The sequence below is a fragment of the Mya arenaria genome, chromosome 1 (genome assembly GCF_026914265.1).
Source record: "Mya arenaria isolate MELC-2E11 chromosome 1, ASM2691426v1".
Lineage (NCBI taxonomy): Eukaryota > Metazoa > Mollusca > Bivalvia > Myida > Myidae > Mya > Mya arenaria.
Window position 1 is genome coordinate 59,246,823 of NC_069122.1, and position 17,962 is coordinate 59,264,784.

The 17,962-nt window shown below is 34.8% G+C and overlaps 1 protein-coding gene across 1 annotated transcript; it reads left to right on the forward strand.

Annotated features, from left to right (window-relative positions):
• Positions 1–3,582: 3,582 nt before the first annotated feature.
• Positions 3,583–17,017, forward strand: LOC128228312 (calcitonin gene-related peptide type 1 receptor-like). The gene is made up of 13 exons (XM_052939554.1): positions 3,583–3,655; positions 4,570–4,676; positions 5,372–5,463; positions 5,968–6,050; positions 6,879–6,895; positions 7,296–7,449; positions 7,745–7,811; positions 9,126–9,202; positions 9,452–9,524; positions 11,662–11,797; positions 12,158–12,199; positions 12,443–12,584; positions 16,848–17,017. Exons 1-13 carry the CDS (start codon positions 3,583–3,585, stop codon positions 17,015–17,017), a joined length of 1,233 nt encoding a protein of 410 aa, XP_052795514.1.
• The last annotated feature ends 945 nt before the right edge of the window (positions 17,018–17,962 follow it).

Below are 17,962 nucleotides of genomic sequence, written 5' to 3' on the forward strand. Positions count from 1 at the left end.
CCATTCATAAAAGGGCGGCTAATAGTAACCATTCATAACAGGATGTCTAGAGCAATCATTCACACATGGTTGGGTTAGAGGACCAGTCTCTCAACTGTGGCTAGCATTCACGAAAGTGTTGCTAAGAGTCATCATTCATACAATGGTGGCTAGAGCAACCATACACACATGGATGGCTAAGAGTAAACATTTACACAAGGGTTGCTAAAAGCAACCAATCACGCAATGGTGGCTAAGAGCAACCATGCACACAAAGGTTGCTACGAGCAATTATTCACATAAGGGTGGCTCAGAGTGATAATTCACAAGGTAGGCTAGAGCAATCACTCACAGGGGCAGCTTAGAGCAATCATTTACATTGATGGCTCAAAGAAAAGTGTTTTTGTTATTATACTTCATTCTTCCTTTGTCGGTAGTTATTTATCTTAATGTATTACTCATAACACGCAATTTCGTCATAAAAATGTTGTAATTCATTTTTTCTATTACGTTCTTTACGATATACAAAACCCTTTAAGATAAAATTTTTTCTTCAGCAAAGTCATATTCAATCACTGTAAAAATCGAATAGATGTAGCCGTCTTGTTTTTGGACAATTTATGTTATTCTTACAAATGTTGACGTCTCCCATGGTCCCTTACGCCTTTGAGTATTTTCCAGATGTTTTATCTCTCTAGGAGATTGAACAAAATATAAGTTTGCGATTATTTTATCATGACGAACGTGCTCAGATACAGATTGAAGTTAAATTGATAAAGATCGAAAGAGATGCTGTGAGAGATTTGGTTACATATTGTATCTGTGATTGTCTATTAGCGAGTTCAGCAGTTCATGGAACACTTACTGTTCGTAAGTAAACTTAAGCCAACAAGTTGTTACAAGTTGTTAAAAGTTGTTACAAGAATGACAAAATTTCTCAATTATATATTATTTTATTATATATATTTTACTAGTAATATCAATAATTCGTAATGAATTTAAATGCAAAACACTCTCATTAAAAAAATCTGAGTAAAACTGGCTATTTAGACATAGCCACTGCTCGAGTGTTTTCCATATTAAGAAACAATTAAAGTTAGTGTCTTTTCTTTTCTATGTTCATGTTAAGGCAATGGAGGTGGGTTTGAATATTAAAACGAATAGAACTGTTAACATTTTCCGCTTTCATCTCAAGGCAATGTTCTCGGGTTTAAATATTGTTATTAAATATCAAAATATAGGAAGAAAATTCATAATCCACGTCTTAAACTAGCATACATGCTAATGATTGTTTGATACTGCAAATAGTATGCTGCAATAAAATCCTGATGAAGTCAATCAGGGACTTTGAATTGACACAGAAATTGCTCAAACTAATCGGGGACAGTAACCCCACATCCACCTACCGCACTAAAACACATATGTTTTTACTCGTTTTTAGGTTTTGAGTGCACGTATGTCAACAAGTTGCTAAAACAATATTATGGATGTAACACTGATTGCCTTACTTTCGAACGAATATAATAAATAACCGCTGTTCTTAAGTAATAGTTAAGACGACGACAGTGAGAGTTCCATTCTACGAAACTAAGCCCAGCGTATTTTCACTGACCATCTCAAAATTTATGAGAATGGTTTTCAACATTCGTTTTCACTCTCATAAAGTACAATTATTGTTCACCTATTATGCTCTAGTCTCTGCATAAGTACAACGTAATTCGTTTGATACACTTCGCGTTTTTTTATGCAAAGAAATGTTCCAATTTTCAAACCATGTCCATATTGGTTAATGCAGAAAACATGGATAGATATGATAACTCTCGTGTGACTAATACAACGGAAAACAAACGATTAAATAATTTAGTAATTTTATTATACTTGTTGATAACTGCATTAACGTTATCATCATCTGGAGGGGGAGAATATTTATTGGGCTTTATGGGCATCGTATTAGTCCTTTTGGCCTCACTAACGTCGTTAGCGATCGCAACGGTCCTGAGAAAAGGAACAATGCATTTATTATTCAACACTTGTGCCTGTTTTAGAGTCATTGTATGCGATCATATTACAAACATTGCAATATTTTTGTATGTTTTTTCTCTGTTATTGAAATGCCTTGGGCTTGAAAGAGAATCAGATACCAAAATCAATTTTAGAACCCATTCATGTAAAACACATGTTCAGATATTCATACAACCAGAACAAGAAATTTACTCAGATATTCACTTACAAAGTTCTTTTTTCATGTGGTTCGTGTTGGCTGCATGTGCTTTACAATTAAACTTGAGTCTTGGGATTTGTCTAGAATATGAGCAAAACAAAAACGTCAAATAGACACACAGACATCCTTACCAGAAATAGTTAATGTGCTGTTGTTCCCATCAGTGGCAATTCCTTGCCGACAAGATAGAAGTTTAAGAAGACACATACTGATCGTTAGCAATCGTAACGATCCTGAGAAAAGGAAAAATGCATGTCTTATTCAACAGTTTGGCCTGTGTCGTACATGATTTGCATTCATATAACAAATACTTTCGATAACATTATAAGTTTTCCTCTGTATACGAAATGTCTTGCGCTTTAAAAAAAATAAGAAATCGAATTCAAATTTTGGACACAGTCACGTAGAACACGTTTTGATAATCATACAACGAGAACAAATTAATTTACTCAGATATTCACTTCTCATGTCCTGTTTTGATTTTAATGCGTTGTCTCCATATGTCTTACAATTGAAAATGAACTTAGGGTTATTTTAGAATATGAGGAAAACAAAAACTTATAATAGACGCACAAACATCCTTTGCCAGAAATAGACATTTTGCCGGTGTTTTATTATGTGGTATTTGCCTACTTTTGTTATAACTCCTTGCCGACAAGATAGGTTTACGGAGACAATTACTGAGCAAAAATGCAAAGCAAAAGCAAAACAGGAGCATCACAGTACGAACGCTATATGCAACAAAGAGCGAATGATCACTGCACCGTTTGGAATTTCAGGTCGTATGGCAATGAATATGTTAAATTGCGTTGAAAGAATATAGACGGAACGGTGAATCTAAACCAGATGAATAATTGAATGAACTTTTAACTGTTAACTCCAGAGGACACAGTTAAGAGTCAGGGCTCTAGAGTATTTATCTTCTCAATTGAATAAAACACACATTTATTCAGTTGCGAACGGTTCATTTTAAGCTCCTCTTTTAACGAAGAAAAAGGTCGGGCTTTTGTGACAGCCTTGATGCCTTCGCCGTCGGGCACGTCATGCAGACACTTAACCCTTGACATCACTCTTATGCTGCAAGCTAAGTCATAGTTTCAGCGAAAACAATTATTGAGTATTTATATATTAATATTGTCAAATTAAATTCGAATGAATATCTTACATGTTTTTGTTTTAATGAGAATAAATTGTCTATTAGAGCAGCGCAATTTCTTGTTTTAATGCGTCCTTAGCATAATATCAAATACTTAAATACAAAAGTACGAAAACAAAAAGCTCGCTTAACGGAAAAGGTTGTATTGAAATCATGCTTGAAAAAACGACACCTTGTTCCTTGATACAATAGATACCGACTGCAATGCCACGTGGGACAAAATGCAATGCTGGGGCTATGTAAGGGCCGGAGAGAAGTTCTACCAGCCATGTCCTACATAAGGCTCTCAAATCCATTAGGTAAGCACTTGACCAAAGGGACGCTTCTTCGAACTTAAACTAGTAGTTAACTGAACGCTATGTAGTAGATCGTTACGCTGAAAGTGTGTTGGATAAATCTATATAATCTTTTATCGTCCATTTTGTTTTAATAGCCGGGCCGAACTGATTTGTTGATGGGCTTGATTTCATTATCCAATTGTTTTGAAGTAATTTGAAAACGCCTCCATTAATCTTGCACACAGTCAGTGCATTAACATTGACACTTGAATTTAAATGCTGACATCCGATGATTACACACATTATAATATCAGTTTTCCCCCATCATATAATAGATGAACATTTGTTATGACACATTGAATGTTAATTGTTCATTTGGTAAAGTATGGTCATTGGTTAACAGGAATCGTAATGTACATCAACAGTGTATAAACCAAAACTCTGAACTTATGTCAGAGTGATTAGTTTGCCCTCTCAGAGTTATTTCACGCCAAACTAACTTGATCGTATCCATGAATGACAACAAAACACAACTCGCCTATATATCTGTTTATATTATTTCTTACCATGCCAAATTGGGCAAAATATCCATTTTCCACATGGTTGTAGTTCATGACTCAAAAAAGTGTTAGATTGTTATCCACTATAAAGTAGTTTTTAGAAGTCTGTTTTGTGTTATAAACAGTTGAGTGGATTTATCTACACTTAGACACAAAATTGATTTATTTGAAAATCTAAGGTCTACAAGCATGCTTGTGTAGTATAGTATTTTACCATTCACATGAATTCACACAAGTAAGGATGGGTGTACTTGGCAAACATATTCTCATATCTAATACTGAGACATCGTCCTTATACTAGTATGTTTTAACTTCTAGGAGACAATATCCTTCCTTTCGAAATGTAAAAGAAAAGTAAGTACATATCAATTTTAGCATACGCAAAGAAAACCTTCAACAGCGATGGGACATGGTTCCGTCATCCAGACACAAACAGAATTTGGACAAACTATACCATGTGTTACGACCAAGCTCTTGTAGACGTAAGTATTCAACAAGGAACGCCTCAGTAACCATGATGATAAGCGTAAATTACACACGAGGTGGACGTAAGTATTCCACTTGGTATAATTAAGTATCTTACATGGTAGTCGTTAGTATTCCACAGGGCAGACGTTAATAGCCCACAAGGTAGACGTACGCATCTAACAGGATAGATAAAAGTATAGCCCAGGATAGACGCAAGTATCCCCCAGGGTATATAAAAGTATTCCCTAGCGTGGACAAAAGTGTCCCCCACTGTAGATAAAAGAATTCCCTATGGTGGACAAAACTATCCCTCACGGTAGACGAAAGTATCATTGCATATTTTACACACCGATGTCTTGACAGTCTGACGCTCTTGTATATAAAAGTAGCCCACAAACGTTCTTTACAGTAAATAGGAACTAAATAAATGCTCGGGTATCTGTAAAATATGATTGCATTTTAAATCAGTTCTATTGAATAGCGTAAACGATTCAAATGATTTAATCTCTTTAAACGTTTCTAGTTGTCTTAAATAAACTTGGATCAGAACAAACATCGTATACAATAAAAGGCAAACAATGGTTGTATGAGCCTTGAAAAACGTCACAAAACCATTTAGAAACATACAATAAGTCTTAAAACGTGACACGTGTTTTATATATACGTATATATCAATAATATTAATGTAATTTGTTTTATCTACTTTCAGCAACACAAGCAGGTGTTGTACATGTACTTCTACGGCTTCAGTATCTCCATCGTATTGCTTATTATCTCCCTTATCATATTATCAATGTTCAGGTAAGCCTTCTACTGTTTCATTTGTTGGAAAAGATTGCATTGTTTTCAGTAAGATGGGTAAACAACACCTACGCATAATTCTCTTACTATATGTTGACCTTTTTTGCGAATTAAACAAAAAAAACTATTAACGATATCACCATTGCTTCTTGAAGACCAAATGGTTCATGGAGCAATTTCTCCGTAATGCATTTTCATACTTACAGAATTGATTGCATTTGAGAAAGAATGAGCGATACATTGATTTTATTATCTAAATACTCCTTTTAATACATGGATCAGTATGTGGTTGCAAAATACTTTCAAACTGTTATCATCAAATTATATATGTTTAGTGCCCTTGGCTTTGCAAGTATTTTATACAGACACGCTATCTGAGAGTTCAAATCATTTAGTTTGCCTTTGCTAGTGAGTAAAATGCCCTTCTGCTTTAGCGTGTGTATGTCAGTATTCACATTCCATTGTTTTGTTACAGAGGCAATATTCTTCATTATTTTGTTTTAGACAATTAAAATGTGTCCGTGTGAGCCTGCATAAGCACCTGTTTGTCTCGTATGTGCTGACTGGGGCACTGTGGATGCTCTTGTGCCCATGAACCCGGACGTCTTGATAGCAAACCCGGTAAAATTGCTTTATTAATTAAGAGTATACTTGTTTTGCCGAAACACATACGCAGTTCACTTAATGACAATGGATTCATATTCGTGTCCCATGATACAATTAACTGAGCAAATGGCAATGACTTACATAAGTCCCAGTGGAATATGACAAAACAGGGATGTTCACAGCATCCAGTGACAAGCATACATGTAAAAGCTGTTATGCGTAGGTGCAAAACGTTTGGAAGTTCGTACGACACTTTGTTGTGACAAGACGTGACCTGCCGCAATGAACGCACTTTCTTCATAGCCCTGATAAATGACTATTTGCGTGAAACCTCAATTTCCCCCTAATAATGATTGCAATTGAAAAAAACTTATTTTACCCCAAATATTTCACTGAAAATAATTTGATTTGCACGGAATAATAGTTTGGCAAAGAATAATCTTTCCCCATATAACAAAGGTTTAGTAATCATGTGTTCACACGCTTTCCGTGCATTTCTCAGAGACATTTAGTCCAGAACGATTCTGTTTATTTCTAAAGGTTAATTTTGGAACATACGCAGATATTTTTTATCTGTCTTCACGATATCATGTGGTGTTCAGTAATGTCAATTATAAGCCATTGACGACCATACATATTATACATCATGATAATTTTGTAACATTTACATGAAATGCATTGATTTACTGATGTTTATATTGCCGTCTAATTGTAAATATTGCAGAAAATCAACGTTTTAGGGTCTGCATAGGTACCACGTAAATTTGTTTGTAGCCAAAGCATTGTTGTTTCTGTTGTTGTTTTTGAAGACACTTGTGAGAGTCATGTCTGCGAAAGATGCTTCTTATTCCTATCAATTTTAATGAAAAGGAACTACAGAGTCAATCGCTGCTACACATAACAGCATCTGTATGAGTTCAACGCCACCAAGATAAATTCCAAAAATAATAAAAGAAATTTATCTAAGGTATTGATCATCATCAACAGCGCCTGCAAACTAAACTAAGATCTGCTCAGGAAGGAAACATACCTTCTTTTCCAGAACATACTTACACAATATTGTTGTTACAAAATTCACAGTCTGAAAAATGATTCTTTATTTAATAAGAAACACAACAAGTAATACAGATGGGTAGGAATAAGGAAATAAAAGAAAACTGAGTGAATATGAGTAAACACTGAAGAATGTTTGTTTCATTATGTAAAACTGTTGATTTTACATACAGATATGGTGCCAAGTGTTACACGAGCTAACGCACTACTTCACAGTGTGTAACTATTCCTGGATGTTCTGTGAGGGATTCTATCTACACGCACTGATGGTCATCGCTTTTACAAAAGACAAAAAGCTGCTGCTTATATGTTACCTAATAGGCTGGGGTATGTATAACAACATCAGTAGGTGACATTAACAATAAAACGGGCCTGCTTGCCGTCGGAAATACCTTAAAGTGTCCATAACATTTCAATATTCAAACCAATTATGAAGCATTTGGAAACCATAGTGTCCTGTGGTCTTTTTCACTTTGATTAAACATGATTTAACTTAATTGCGATTCACATGGAACATTTTAGTGAACTGCATAAACTGAAACAGAATACTTCAAACAACTCAACTAATTTATAAGCAAAAAGATCTAATGATAAAATGAAACATGTTGATTGTTGTTTTCAGCGTTTCCTTTATTACCCACCATTATTTACACCATATTGAGAGCGCTAAATGAAGAGGATAGGGACAGGTATGTTTACCAAGTAGTTTATTATTGGTATATGCGTTTGCTGTTTTTAAATTAAAGAGTGTTTCATTTTGATGGACCTTTCTTCTGCTTTGACTGAGATTTACAGATTATTTAGAAATGAAATATGGTGTATTGTTATTTTCCTACAAAACATTTCAATAAATGGTACAGTCGAACCATTTTGGCTCGATCTGCCAGGGAACGGCATATAAATTGAGTTTCGGGAAATCGAGCCAAGCGGGATTTCTTAATAAATATACTCAAAATTGGTCTTAACAACTTGATCGAACCAACGAGGAAATCGAATCAAGTGAGTTCGATCAAACGGGGTTCGACTGAATCATGCATTTGAGAGTAAACTATGTGTATTTCCTTTGTCATTGGACCGTCAGTATTTGAAATTGTATTCCTACAAAGAATGACAAGGTCTGACTCCTGTCTCACTGTTGCTAATTTTATTCATTGCTTGTCAAGCTTGAGCTCTGTACATTTGCTTTACACATGCTGAACAGTTGACACGAGCCGAGCAATGCTGACATGATGTTAAGTTCTTTAAATTTCCGTTCAATATGCTCGATAGGTGCACGAGCCGAGCAATTTTGACATGATGTTAAGCTCTATGCGTTTGCGTTACATATGCTGCATAGGTGACACGATCCGAGCAATGCTGACATGATGTTAAGCTCTAAACATTGGCATTACATATGCTGCACAGTTGACACGACCTGAGCAATGCTGACATGATGTTGAGCTCTATATATTAGCGTTACATACGCTGCACAGTTGACACGACCTGAGTAATGCTGACATGATGTTGAGCTCTATACATTTGCATTACATATGCTGCACAGTTGACACGACCTGAGCAATGCTGACATGATGTTGAGCTCTATACATTTGCGTTACATATGCTGCACAGTTGACACGACCTGAGCAATGCTGACATGATGTTGAGCTATATACATTTGCGTACCATACGCTGCACAGTTGCCACGACCTGAGCAATGCTGACATGATGTGAGCTCTATACATTGGCATTACATACGCAGCACAGTTGACACGACCTGAGCAATGCTGACATGCTGTTGAGCTCTATACATTTGCATTACATATGCTGCCCTGTTGACACGACCTGAGCAATGCTGACATGATGTGAGCTCTATACATTGGCAATACATACGCAGCACAGTTGACACGACCTGAGCAATGCTGACATGCTGTTGAGCTCTATACATTTGCGTTACATATGCTGCCCTGTTGACACGACCTGAGCAATGCTGACATGATGTTGAGCTCTATACATTTTCGTTTCAGGTGCTGGACAGGTGACACGAATCTCCACTGGATTTTGGCTGGTCCAATTAACATTTCCCTTGTTGTAATATACATACTATTGATTCATACATATAGCAACGTGCTGTGTAGCGGCTGTAAAAAGTTTGAGACACAGAACTGAACACTGCAAATCATAATTTTATCGTAAAATAGCTATAAGAAGAGCAGTTAAAGGTCAGATTCAGAAGTCGGCTTTAGATAAGGTGCACTTTTAGAGTGCATCTAATAACGTACTTTCCATTCCATTTCACTTATGCATTACGTGCTGAATAAATGTTGTTTTGTTTCAGGTAAACTTCATATATTTTCCATCAATATAATGCGCATCCTGTTGTCAAAGCTACGCTCTGTAAACAATAATGAAACCATGCAGACTAGGTAAGGAAGAAAACGTTTGTCTCTTCGATTAATTTGATGTGATTTCGACAAAATTCTCTAAAATATATCCGCATCCTTTAGAATGCAATATATTCGTACTATTGTTTTTGTTGTTTACTATATTTGGTCATATGTTGTGGTACCGTAGTCATATAAAGTTTACAGGTAACCTTTTGTTTTCATGAAACACCATACTCTTTTTTAATTAAGGTAGGACACTGAAACACCGCTTGAATCGCGGAAACAAGTTGTATTAACAGAATAAGATTTTAAAACACTGCTATTTGATCTTTGAAGATATAAATCAGCAAAGGCAGCTTTATAATGGCTAAGCACTTCTTCTGGAAAAGTTGTTTTTCAAAAACATGCATTTTCCTTGACCATCAAACTGAAGTTTTGTCTAGCAATCTTTTATCTTTTCAAACATTAGTTTCAGTCTGAGATCGAGCGGACCACATTTCACTGCTTTAAAGAGTTCGTAAAAATACCTTTGGCAATATATGGAATGCAGCATTCATGATTTTGTTTACCGCAATTGAAGGTTTAAATATAGGGGATTATTCCTTGTGTCTGGTGATTCACTCTGTGTATATTCATTTATCAGCAGCAACCTACGGAAATTGCATGCTGTTTTAATTCGTAAACACTTAATTAATATCATCATATTCAAAAGCAGCCTCTCATAAATTTTCCACCCGTTTGACTTCTAAATGTTATTCTATTAGGGTATTGGAAGCACTTTTAAGCCCCAAAGGGAGGGCAAGGGTCAGGTAATATCCCCATACAAACTGATCCTATTGAAAAAAAAAATGTAAGTTGATAAAACCTGCTAAGGGAAGTTTGTTGGTATACTGTGTTGCATTTGTTTGTGCAGCAAACAGTCTTCTTTATAATAGACGCATAAGTACTCAGTATAGCAGACAATCACTGATGATTTACTATAAAACTTCTACATACTATTATAAAGATTGCTTGCCAATATGACTATATCAATGATGTTGTTTTTCTATGGATGGAATTTTCTTCAATTATTTTATTATGCAATATGGCAGGTTTCTAAACTTAGGGAAGAAGCGTAAGAAACGTAAATCAACTTGACTGAGGTATGGTCATTCGCCTGAATTATTCTTTGAATAGAGCCTTAATGTTGTAACGGCAACATACTTATACCACCTCTAAAGATTATCTTGATAAAAACTTATCCATCAACAATTTAAACTTTAAGTAGCAAGTGACTTGAGCTTATCAACCGGGCATTCGTTTATATTATTGCTGGTGTTCTTGTGGATGCTATAAAAAGTCACATTTTATGTTCTTATAGCTCCAAGCAATACATGTACTGAGGTATCATGTCTTGAAATAAATCCTCCTACGTGTTTGTGATATTCGTACGCTTTTGTCTGTCGTTTAGTGTCGCTTGAGCCCGAACCTTGCGCCAGATACAGGGTTTTTATTTGAATGACTAACATTGGCCTTGTCCTTTATTATATTATTGTCTCTGTAGTCTCCAATGTAGTATGGATATTTTTGATGGTTGAAATGAACCTATGCGGTATCTTTTGTCTAAAGCAGACCAATGCCACGAAACAAGAGACGTGAAATGATAAATCATCGACATTATAAAAAATATAAATGCCACATTGTCGTTCATGATTACTTATGCACACATGTTGCATTATATAAAGGTAAATTATTTATTACAATCTGATAACGTATACAACACAATTGGTACCTTTATTCACACCATTCGCACGAACTAGCTGTCTATTATTAAGAATAGTAAAAATTATATAAACATTATCTGTGTAAGCCGCGCCTTAAACTGCATGCAATTTTCTAGACCAAACAAGTGTCCAAGATAATATTAGGTATTAAAATGCCAAACTCTCTAGCTTGCATATTTTTTACTCAAACCACAAATGGAAATTAATAATTTTGGACTTTATAAAAATGTTTCATTTTAATGATGTGTCATTCTGCCAAATATTTAAATGATGCCAAAAAGACAATGTCAACACTCCTGTCATGCGTAACGAATTTGTTTGTAAGGACAATGAATGTCAAGGTAACAGGCAAGATTTAGTTATAGGTAACTTCATATTGTTTATAAGTCGATGACAATTAGGTAATTTTGCAGACGCGCAGTACGGGCCACTCTCATTCTGATCCCCCTACTTGGACTGCAGTATATCGCCTTTCCCTTTAAACCACCTCCGGGAGCGGACGGCGAATACGTCTACTCCATGATATCAGCCTTCTTGGTGTCATTCCAGGTATGGTTATGGTAGTTTATAGGAGAGCGAGTGTTACTTGAATCATTTTACGGATACTGTGTAACATTTTCATTAACATGCGACAAAATAGAACAGGAGTGGTCTTGACTATCAAACAAATCCTGTCTATATATATATATGAAACCTTTGTAAATATCCATCCCATCCGAAGTCATTAATCAACATTACACAAGATGCTAATATCAAAAAAGTAGAAATATTTAAACGATATTTATATATTCATTTTTTTTTAAAAAGTCCAGTAGTCGGAGGCATATTAAGGAAAGATGTATATGTTTTAAACCTCCGTGAAAGGGGCCAGGTACATACATATTAAGTCCAATTAATGCATAATTTCAGGGTGTGTTTGTGGCCCTTGTGTTCTGTTTCTTCAACGGCGAGGTTCGTATAACGTGCAACGTACTATTTATAGTCGATTATTGTCCGTTTAAAGGTGTTTTGTCAATTCATTTTCTTTTTTATATTTTCCATCATTATACCCATTAGTAATTATAGATGATGTTGTTACTTTGTTGTATAATATTCCTTGTCTAGTTGATTGTGTTTTATGGCTATTGCTGTAGAATTATCAGTATTGTGATAGTGCGTATGCTTACTGATATTGTCTTCCTATCCCATACCAAGGTGATACAATGCTTCAAGAAACAGTACAATCGCTACAAACTCCAATCGGTCGGGCGTCGTCGGACCTTCTCCGGTGGTTCAGCCAGCAAGTTTGCGGAGCGTGAATCAATGGTGCGCACGAAGGAAATGGCTTTATCAACCTGTAATACCACATCTGCGTCGTCGCCGTTGAATAAGAAAAAACAAAAAAATAAAACAATTGTTGAAATAGATTCTTGACAGAGAAATCATAACATGAAATCGTCTTACAAATCATTGTCTTGAAATTCTCGTAGATGTAAGGATATCGGTAGACAAACATTATTAAAACAGACAAATTCCATGATGACAAAAAGTATTCACTAATTAAATTTAATAGTGTTTCTATAATAGTATAAAGAATTTAAATACTGCGATTTCAGTCTCATTAAGTTATCTTCATGCTACAAGCATATGAAAACACCACCACATTTTCAGCAAACACCAGAAATGTTTTCATTTCACATGACACATTGATACTGCTCATCTTTAACCACAGTGCAAATGAAGGTTGAAGTTAAAAAGAGTTGTTGTACAGTAAAGGAAATATGCATATCTATTTAAAAACTCTCGAGATTATCTTAACCAATTATATAACTACTTTATTAACGTGCGCCTTTACACACTGGACACTCCACAGGATGGACTTTAGATTAGGATAAATTTACCAAAATGATATACGTTTACTCAAGTTTGGCTCTTCATATTGTGATAATCAAGGCTTTAAAGTATCGGGATTAGTTGTTTACACATGATCAATATTCAGCATCTGTGAAGCACCCAGGAATATTGTGTGAAAAGTGACTGGAGCAAGATATTGTAGGGAAACGTGCTAGTATATGAATTCTTTTGTTTTTGCTTATTTGTCCATTTGTCTACTTTTTTGCATGTGCTCTAAACGTTATATTTTATAAAATCACTCAGCAGAAAAAATTGTACGTTATTTACATAAACTGCTTGAAAAAAGTGTACACTTGCTAAGACAACCGTTTTTTATTATGCTCAATATTTTTGTTTTGCTTAGAACATATATTGTGTAAACGTGATACATAAGTTTATCATTGAGGTCATTGAAAAAAGTTAATTTAGTTTTAGAACATAACGTCTTCCGTTTTCTTTAAAAAACATGTCCTTGAAATGTTTCTGAAACATCTCAAAATCTCATCTGCTTTTGTGTTCCTTATTTTACACAAACCTTCCTTAATCAGTAAACAGCATGAAATTTTGTCAATGGTTTCGTAGTTTAAATAATGTGTTTGTCATTTTTGTGTTTTTTTAAATTGTATTTTGTTCATTAAGATGTATTAAACGAAATTTACAATGCTTGTTTTTTTCAATTTGGCCTTGAATTATATGCAAACTACATATTTTTGCGAGGCTTTTTGTCTTTTTGTCCCCTGCCTAGTGCCTTTAAGCAGGAATAATATCTTAATATTTGACTTCTGGGTTTCTCTTATATGATAGGAAGGAGCATCTTGGTATTTCTGTCATGGATCAGCAAACCAAATTCACATGTGCCCATTAGAAATGCCTGGGTTTGTTTTGTTTTCTTTAATTCCCGGCCCGGACGCATGTTTATAGTATGGTTGGTGGTGCTGATTTGAGTAACACGATAGTGATTAATTAAAACATCATCTTATACATCGTCATAAAATAAATAAGCTTCAATTGATGAAATTATGTGAACTAACTAAATGTGCCGTTTAAGAAAACAACACATCAGTATGGACTCGCTATTTATTAATACCACTTTCGTTAGTTCTATTGTGTCAAAAGCTATTCGCTGATAGAATAACTTTAAAGGCGGTTTCCCGCGTAGGAACTCAGTCTTTTTTTCCATTTTGGGAGTTTATTAGAAAGTGCCATAGCAAGGATCAAACCCAAAACCTCAAAGGTTAGGGGTGGACTTAAAAACTCTCACTCTTGAATATATATGCAAAAAGCTACAGAAACATGCTCAGTAGCAAAAAGTTTAAACATAAACCCATTTTAGTGGCAATGGGCAACGCCAAAGACATAGAACACACATTCACAAACAAGAAACATAGAACAGCACACAACTCTACAAACAGCACAGTGCATAAATACTATATATATAAATATATAAATAATTGGTATGTTAATCAAGAATTGTTATGTACCGCCTTGGAACGGTCAGTAAAATGTAAAATTTACTGGGGGTTTAAACCAGTTTATGTGCACAAACCTCACTCTTATCCCAACAATTCTTAATAAAGATAAAACGCCAAAGATAAATCTTATCAAAGTATGCATTAACTTGAGGAAACTTATCAATAAAACAAATAATAATAAAAAACGAAAAGGTAAACCCCAAGTACTTCAATGATTAGAGATCCCAACTCTATCTGCAGACGGAGGGAAACAATTCAGAGCACCTAATGCAAATACTTTTCAAAGATACGATGCAGTCATCGTTAGAAACCAAAGCTTGAAGACCGAGTATTAATGACAATAATGACAAGTGTCAACTGACAGATAAAAGGTAATTTAGTTATTTTAATTACTTCTAAACAGCTCATCAAATGTCAGAAAAAAACAGATACTCAATACAGACCAATCTACAACATGGTGTCTCAGAGTCAAATGAGATCAGCAATCCGAACATATTTATAACAATTACCATAAGCAGTAAGGGTCAAATAGTTTTTTTTCCATGGATACGCACTGAAGAAACTGTTTAAAGTATGAATATTTATGCGAAAACCTCAGTCGCAAAAAGTTTAAACATAAACCCGGTTTTATGGCACTGGGTAAACGCCAAAGACATGGAACATAAAATCACAAACAGGAAACATGGAAGAACTGCACAAAACTCCACAAGCATAAATAAAAGTGAAAAATGTGCCGAGAGTGCTTGGGCCCACACTGGGCAAGGAAACAAACATATCTATATCTTTATAGGGTTTTGTGTCATTTTGTTTTTGTAAATGTCACTTCAATCGTCGTAATCCCCTATCCCCATGTATTTAGTGGTACCATGCATGCCCCATTTTAATCGTTTCTAACGGTTTTTCGTTGCTTATTTTATTCAATGTTTATCGTCAGATGGCTGGAAGGTTTTTGAACCGCAACACCATCAGTTTTTTTACCGATCAAAATATATAAACTTTCCTGTTCGAGTGAAATAATGTAATAAGAATAAAACAAGCTTGCAAGTGTATTTAAACGATTCATGTTTCCATCCTTAGGATGATGATTTATGAACCTACAATTGTATAGTTATGTCATTAAGTTTTAAATTGGCCAATACCTTTTCATGCGTCTGCTGTATAAATGAGATTATATCTATTTCAGTGTACACAATAGGCAATGTGCCCATGCATATACAATCAGTAAAATATGTTATGCCAATAACATTATCAATGATCAGTCAACATTTAAATTATACAATTACAAAATGATTTATCAATTACAGTAGCATACCTCAACAAATACATAACCAGAGAAAAAAATAAATATTATCCGCAATAAATATAATAGGTCAATCGCAACTGTAAAGCTTTGAGTACATACGTCGATAATTATCTAATTACATTGGTGTTTTTAAAGGTACCTTTTTCTATACTGTTAATCATATTCGGATTTTGCATAATAAAGTTTATTTATGTAAGCTTTTCTAATATAAGAATTACCATAAAAACAAAATGATATTTATCGTCTAGTACATCACATAAATGACTTCCTTTCCGAATAAAGTATAGCAGCTGGTTTATGCCCTCTACCAGCCTCTTCTTGTAATATGCGCGCAGACACCTTTAATATTGACAATGCGATTCCATTCTTATCAATATCCTCTGTTTTTTAAGGTTTTAAGTTGAAATCTGTAAAAATAAACACGTACCTTATACCTCTAGCAGTCTCTGAAAATGCTGAGCTTAAATTTTGTATAAATATATATGATACACTCTGCTTAAAACATGCAAAAAATATTGACAACACCAACTGGTGTGAACGCCATTCCAAAAAACTTGTCAACAATTTCTAATTTCTGACCTTTATGCAAATATTTAAAACTCATCTTCCGCCTTGAAGGTTGCTTTGGATTTTTAAATCGGACGCTTAATCGTTTTGGTGAGAAATTATAAGAGGTGCTACTTCAAACAATGTGTTAACTTACCCTAAAGTGGTAATGATAAGTTCAATATACATATCAAATTGATCTGTACATATTAGTAACTAGTACTTTATACACTTTCGTTCGATACCACAGCTACATAAGGTCACCAGGTATCCACATTTAGGAGTATAACCCATGGTGTTATGAAATTATACCGAGGTTACCTTAATTTGTGTACTTATAGGAATTAAAATACAGACGTAAAACAATATACAATGTCAACTGACTAACCTTGTCCTTTCCATTAAGGTGACGACAATCCTAAAGCGCCGTCTACAGGAATTTGCATACACGCACCAAAGAGGTTCAAGGAAGGCCGAAAGACGGTGGAAAAGTACGACCTTGATATTCACATTGCCCGATATGTCAAACGGGAAAGGCGTCCACAAGCGTACTGTGTGCTCTCCGATGCCCTGTAACAGGCGCGATTCTTCGGTAAGAATAGATGTTGCTGTAACAGAAGTTTAATGTTTATGTCAACAATAGAAAGACTCGATAATCAGCTGAACTAAGTCTTGTAAATTAAAAATGCTCAAAATTATAAGCGGAGTATATTTTTTAGACAGATGAAACTTTGTTTGGAGTCTGTTTGTGGAAGCCTGGTTATATGTTACATTAAAGAAATGACCTAAACCAAAACAAAATAAAACAATCATTCTTTTTACAGGTAGACGTTGCGGACTCCATTCAGCTGACGCCGCTGACGAACACAAAACCTTGCGAGACAAAGAATGGCGAAGGCGACCAGCTCGTCTGAAGTTTTAAGGGAAGGGCTGTACTTGGGTAATCGCGCAAAAGCCTTTAAAACAAGCGTAAACAATGTTGAAATATCACGTTTGAAGTAGTGTAAATAACACAAATAAATTTGAAATTGACTTCAAATAATAATGTTTTACGTGAACGGTTAGAGTGATAATGTTGTGCATTATAAAGAATGGGAACTTTTATCAATCTAAAGCATAACAGTAATAATTTAATCCAATTAGGACACTACAAACAAAACGTTAAATATAATAATAGTTACTTCGAAAAGTGGAGTTTTTTAAACAGGTCAGTCATTATATTTTTAAAGCTTTTCCAAATGCAGTAGAACAAGCGTTTTTGTCGTAATCGGTAAACAACTCCAAAACAAAAACAGCAGTCAGTTTATAAAATGAAAATGAAACAACGCAATTATAAAAGACAATTGTTTTGTTCGAAATAATTTGTCTTAATACATATGTCTCTGCTGCCGTTTACCTTTTGTCATATATCATAGAATTTGAAATGTTTAAAAATGTTTTCCTATGGACATGTTAATTTGTTTAAATGACACGAGTGCTTGGTTTAGATCAACGATAATCTTTACGTCGTGTTATAATACA

Coding starts and splice junctions, on each gene's coding strand:
- LOC128228312 (XM_052939554.1), top strand. CDS start 3,583: ATGCTGGGGCTATGTAAGGGCCGGAGAGAAGTTCTACCAGCCATGTCC. Junction 9,203..9,451: donor CCTTGTTGTAATATACATAC/TATTGATTCATA, acceptor AACTTCATATAT/TTTCCATCAATATAATGCGC. Junction 9,525..11,661: donor AATGAAACCATGCAGACTAG/GTAAGGAAGAAA, acceptor GTAATTTTGCAG/ACGCGCAGTACGGGCCACTC.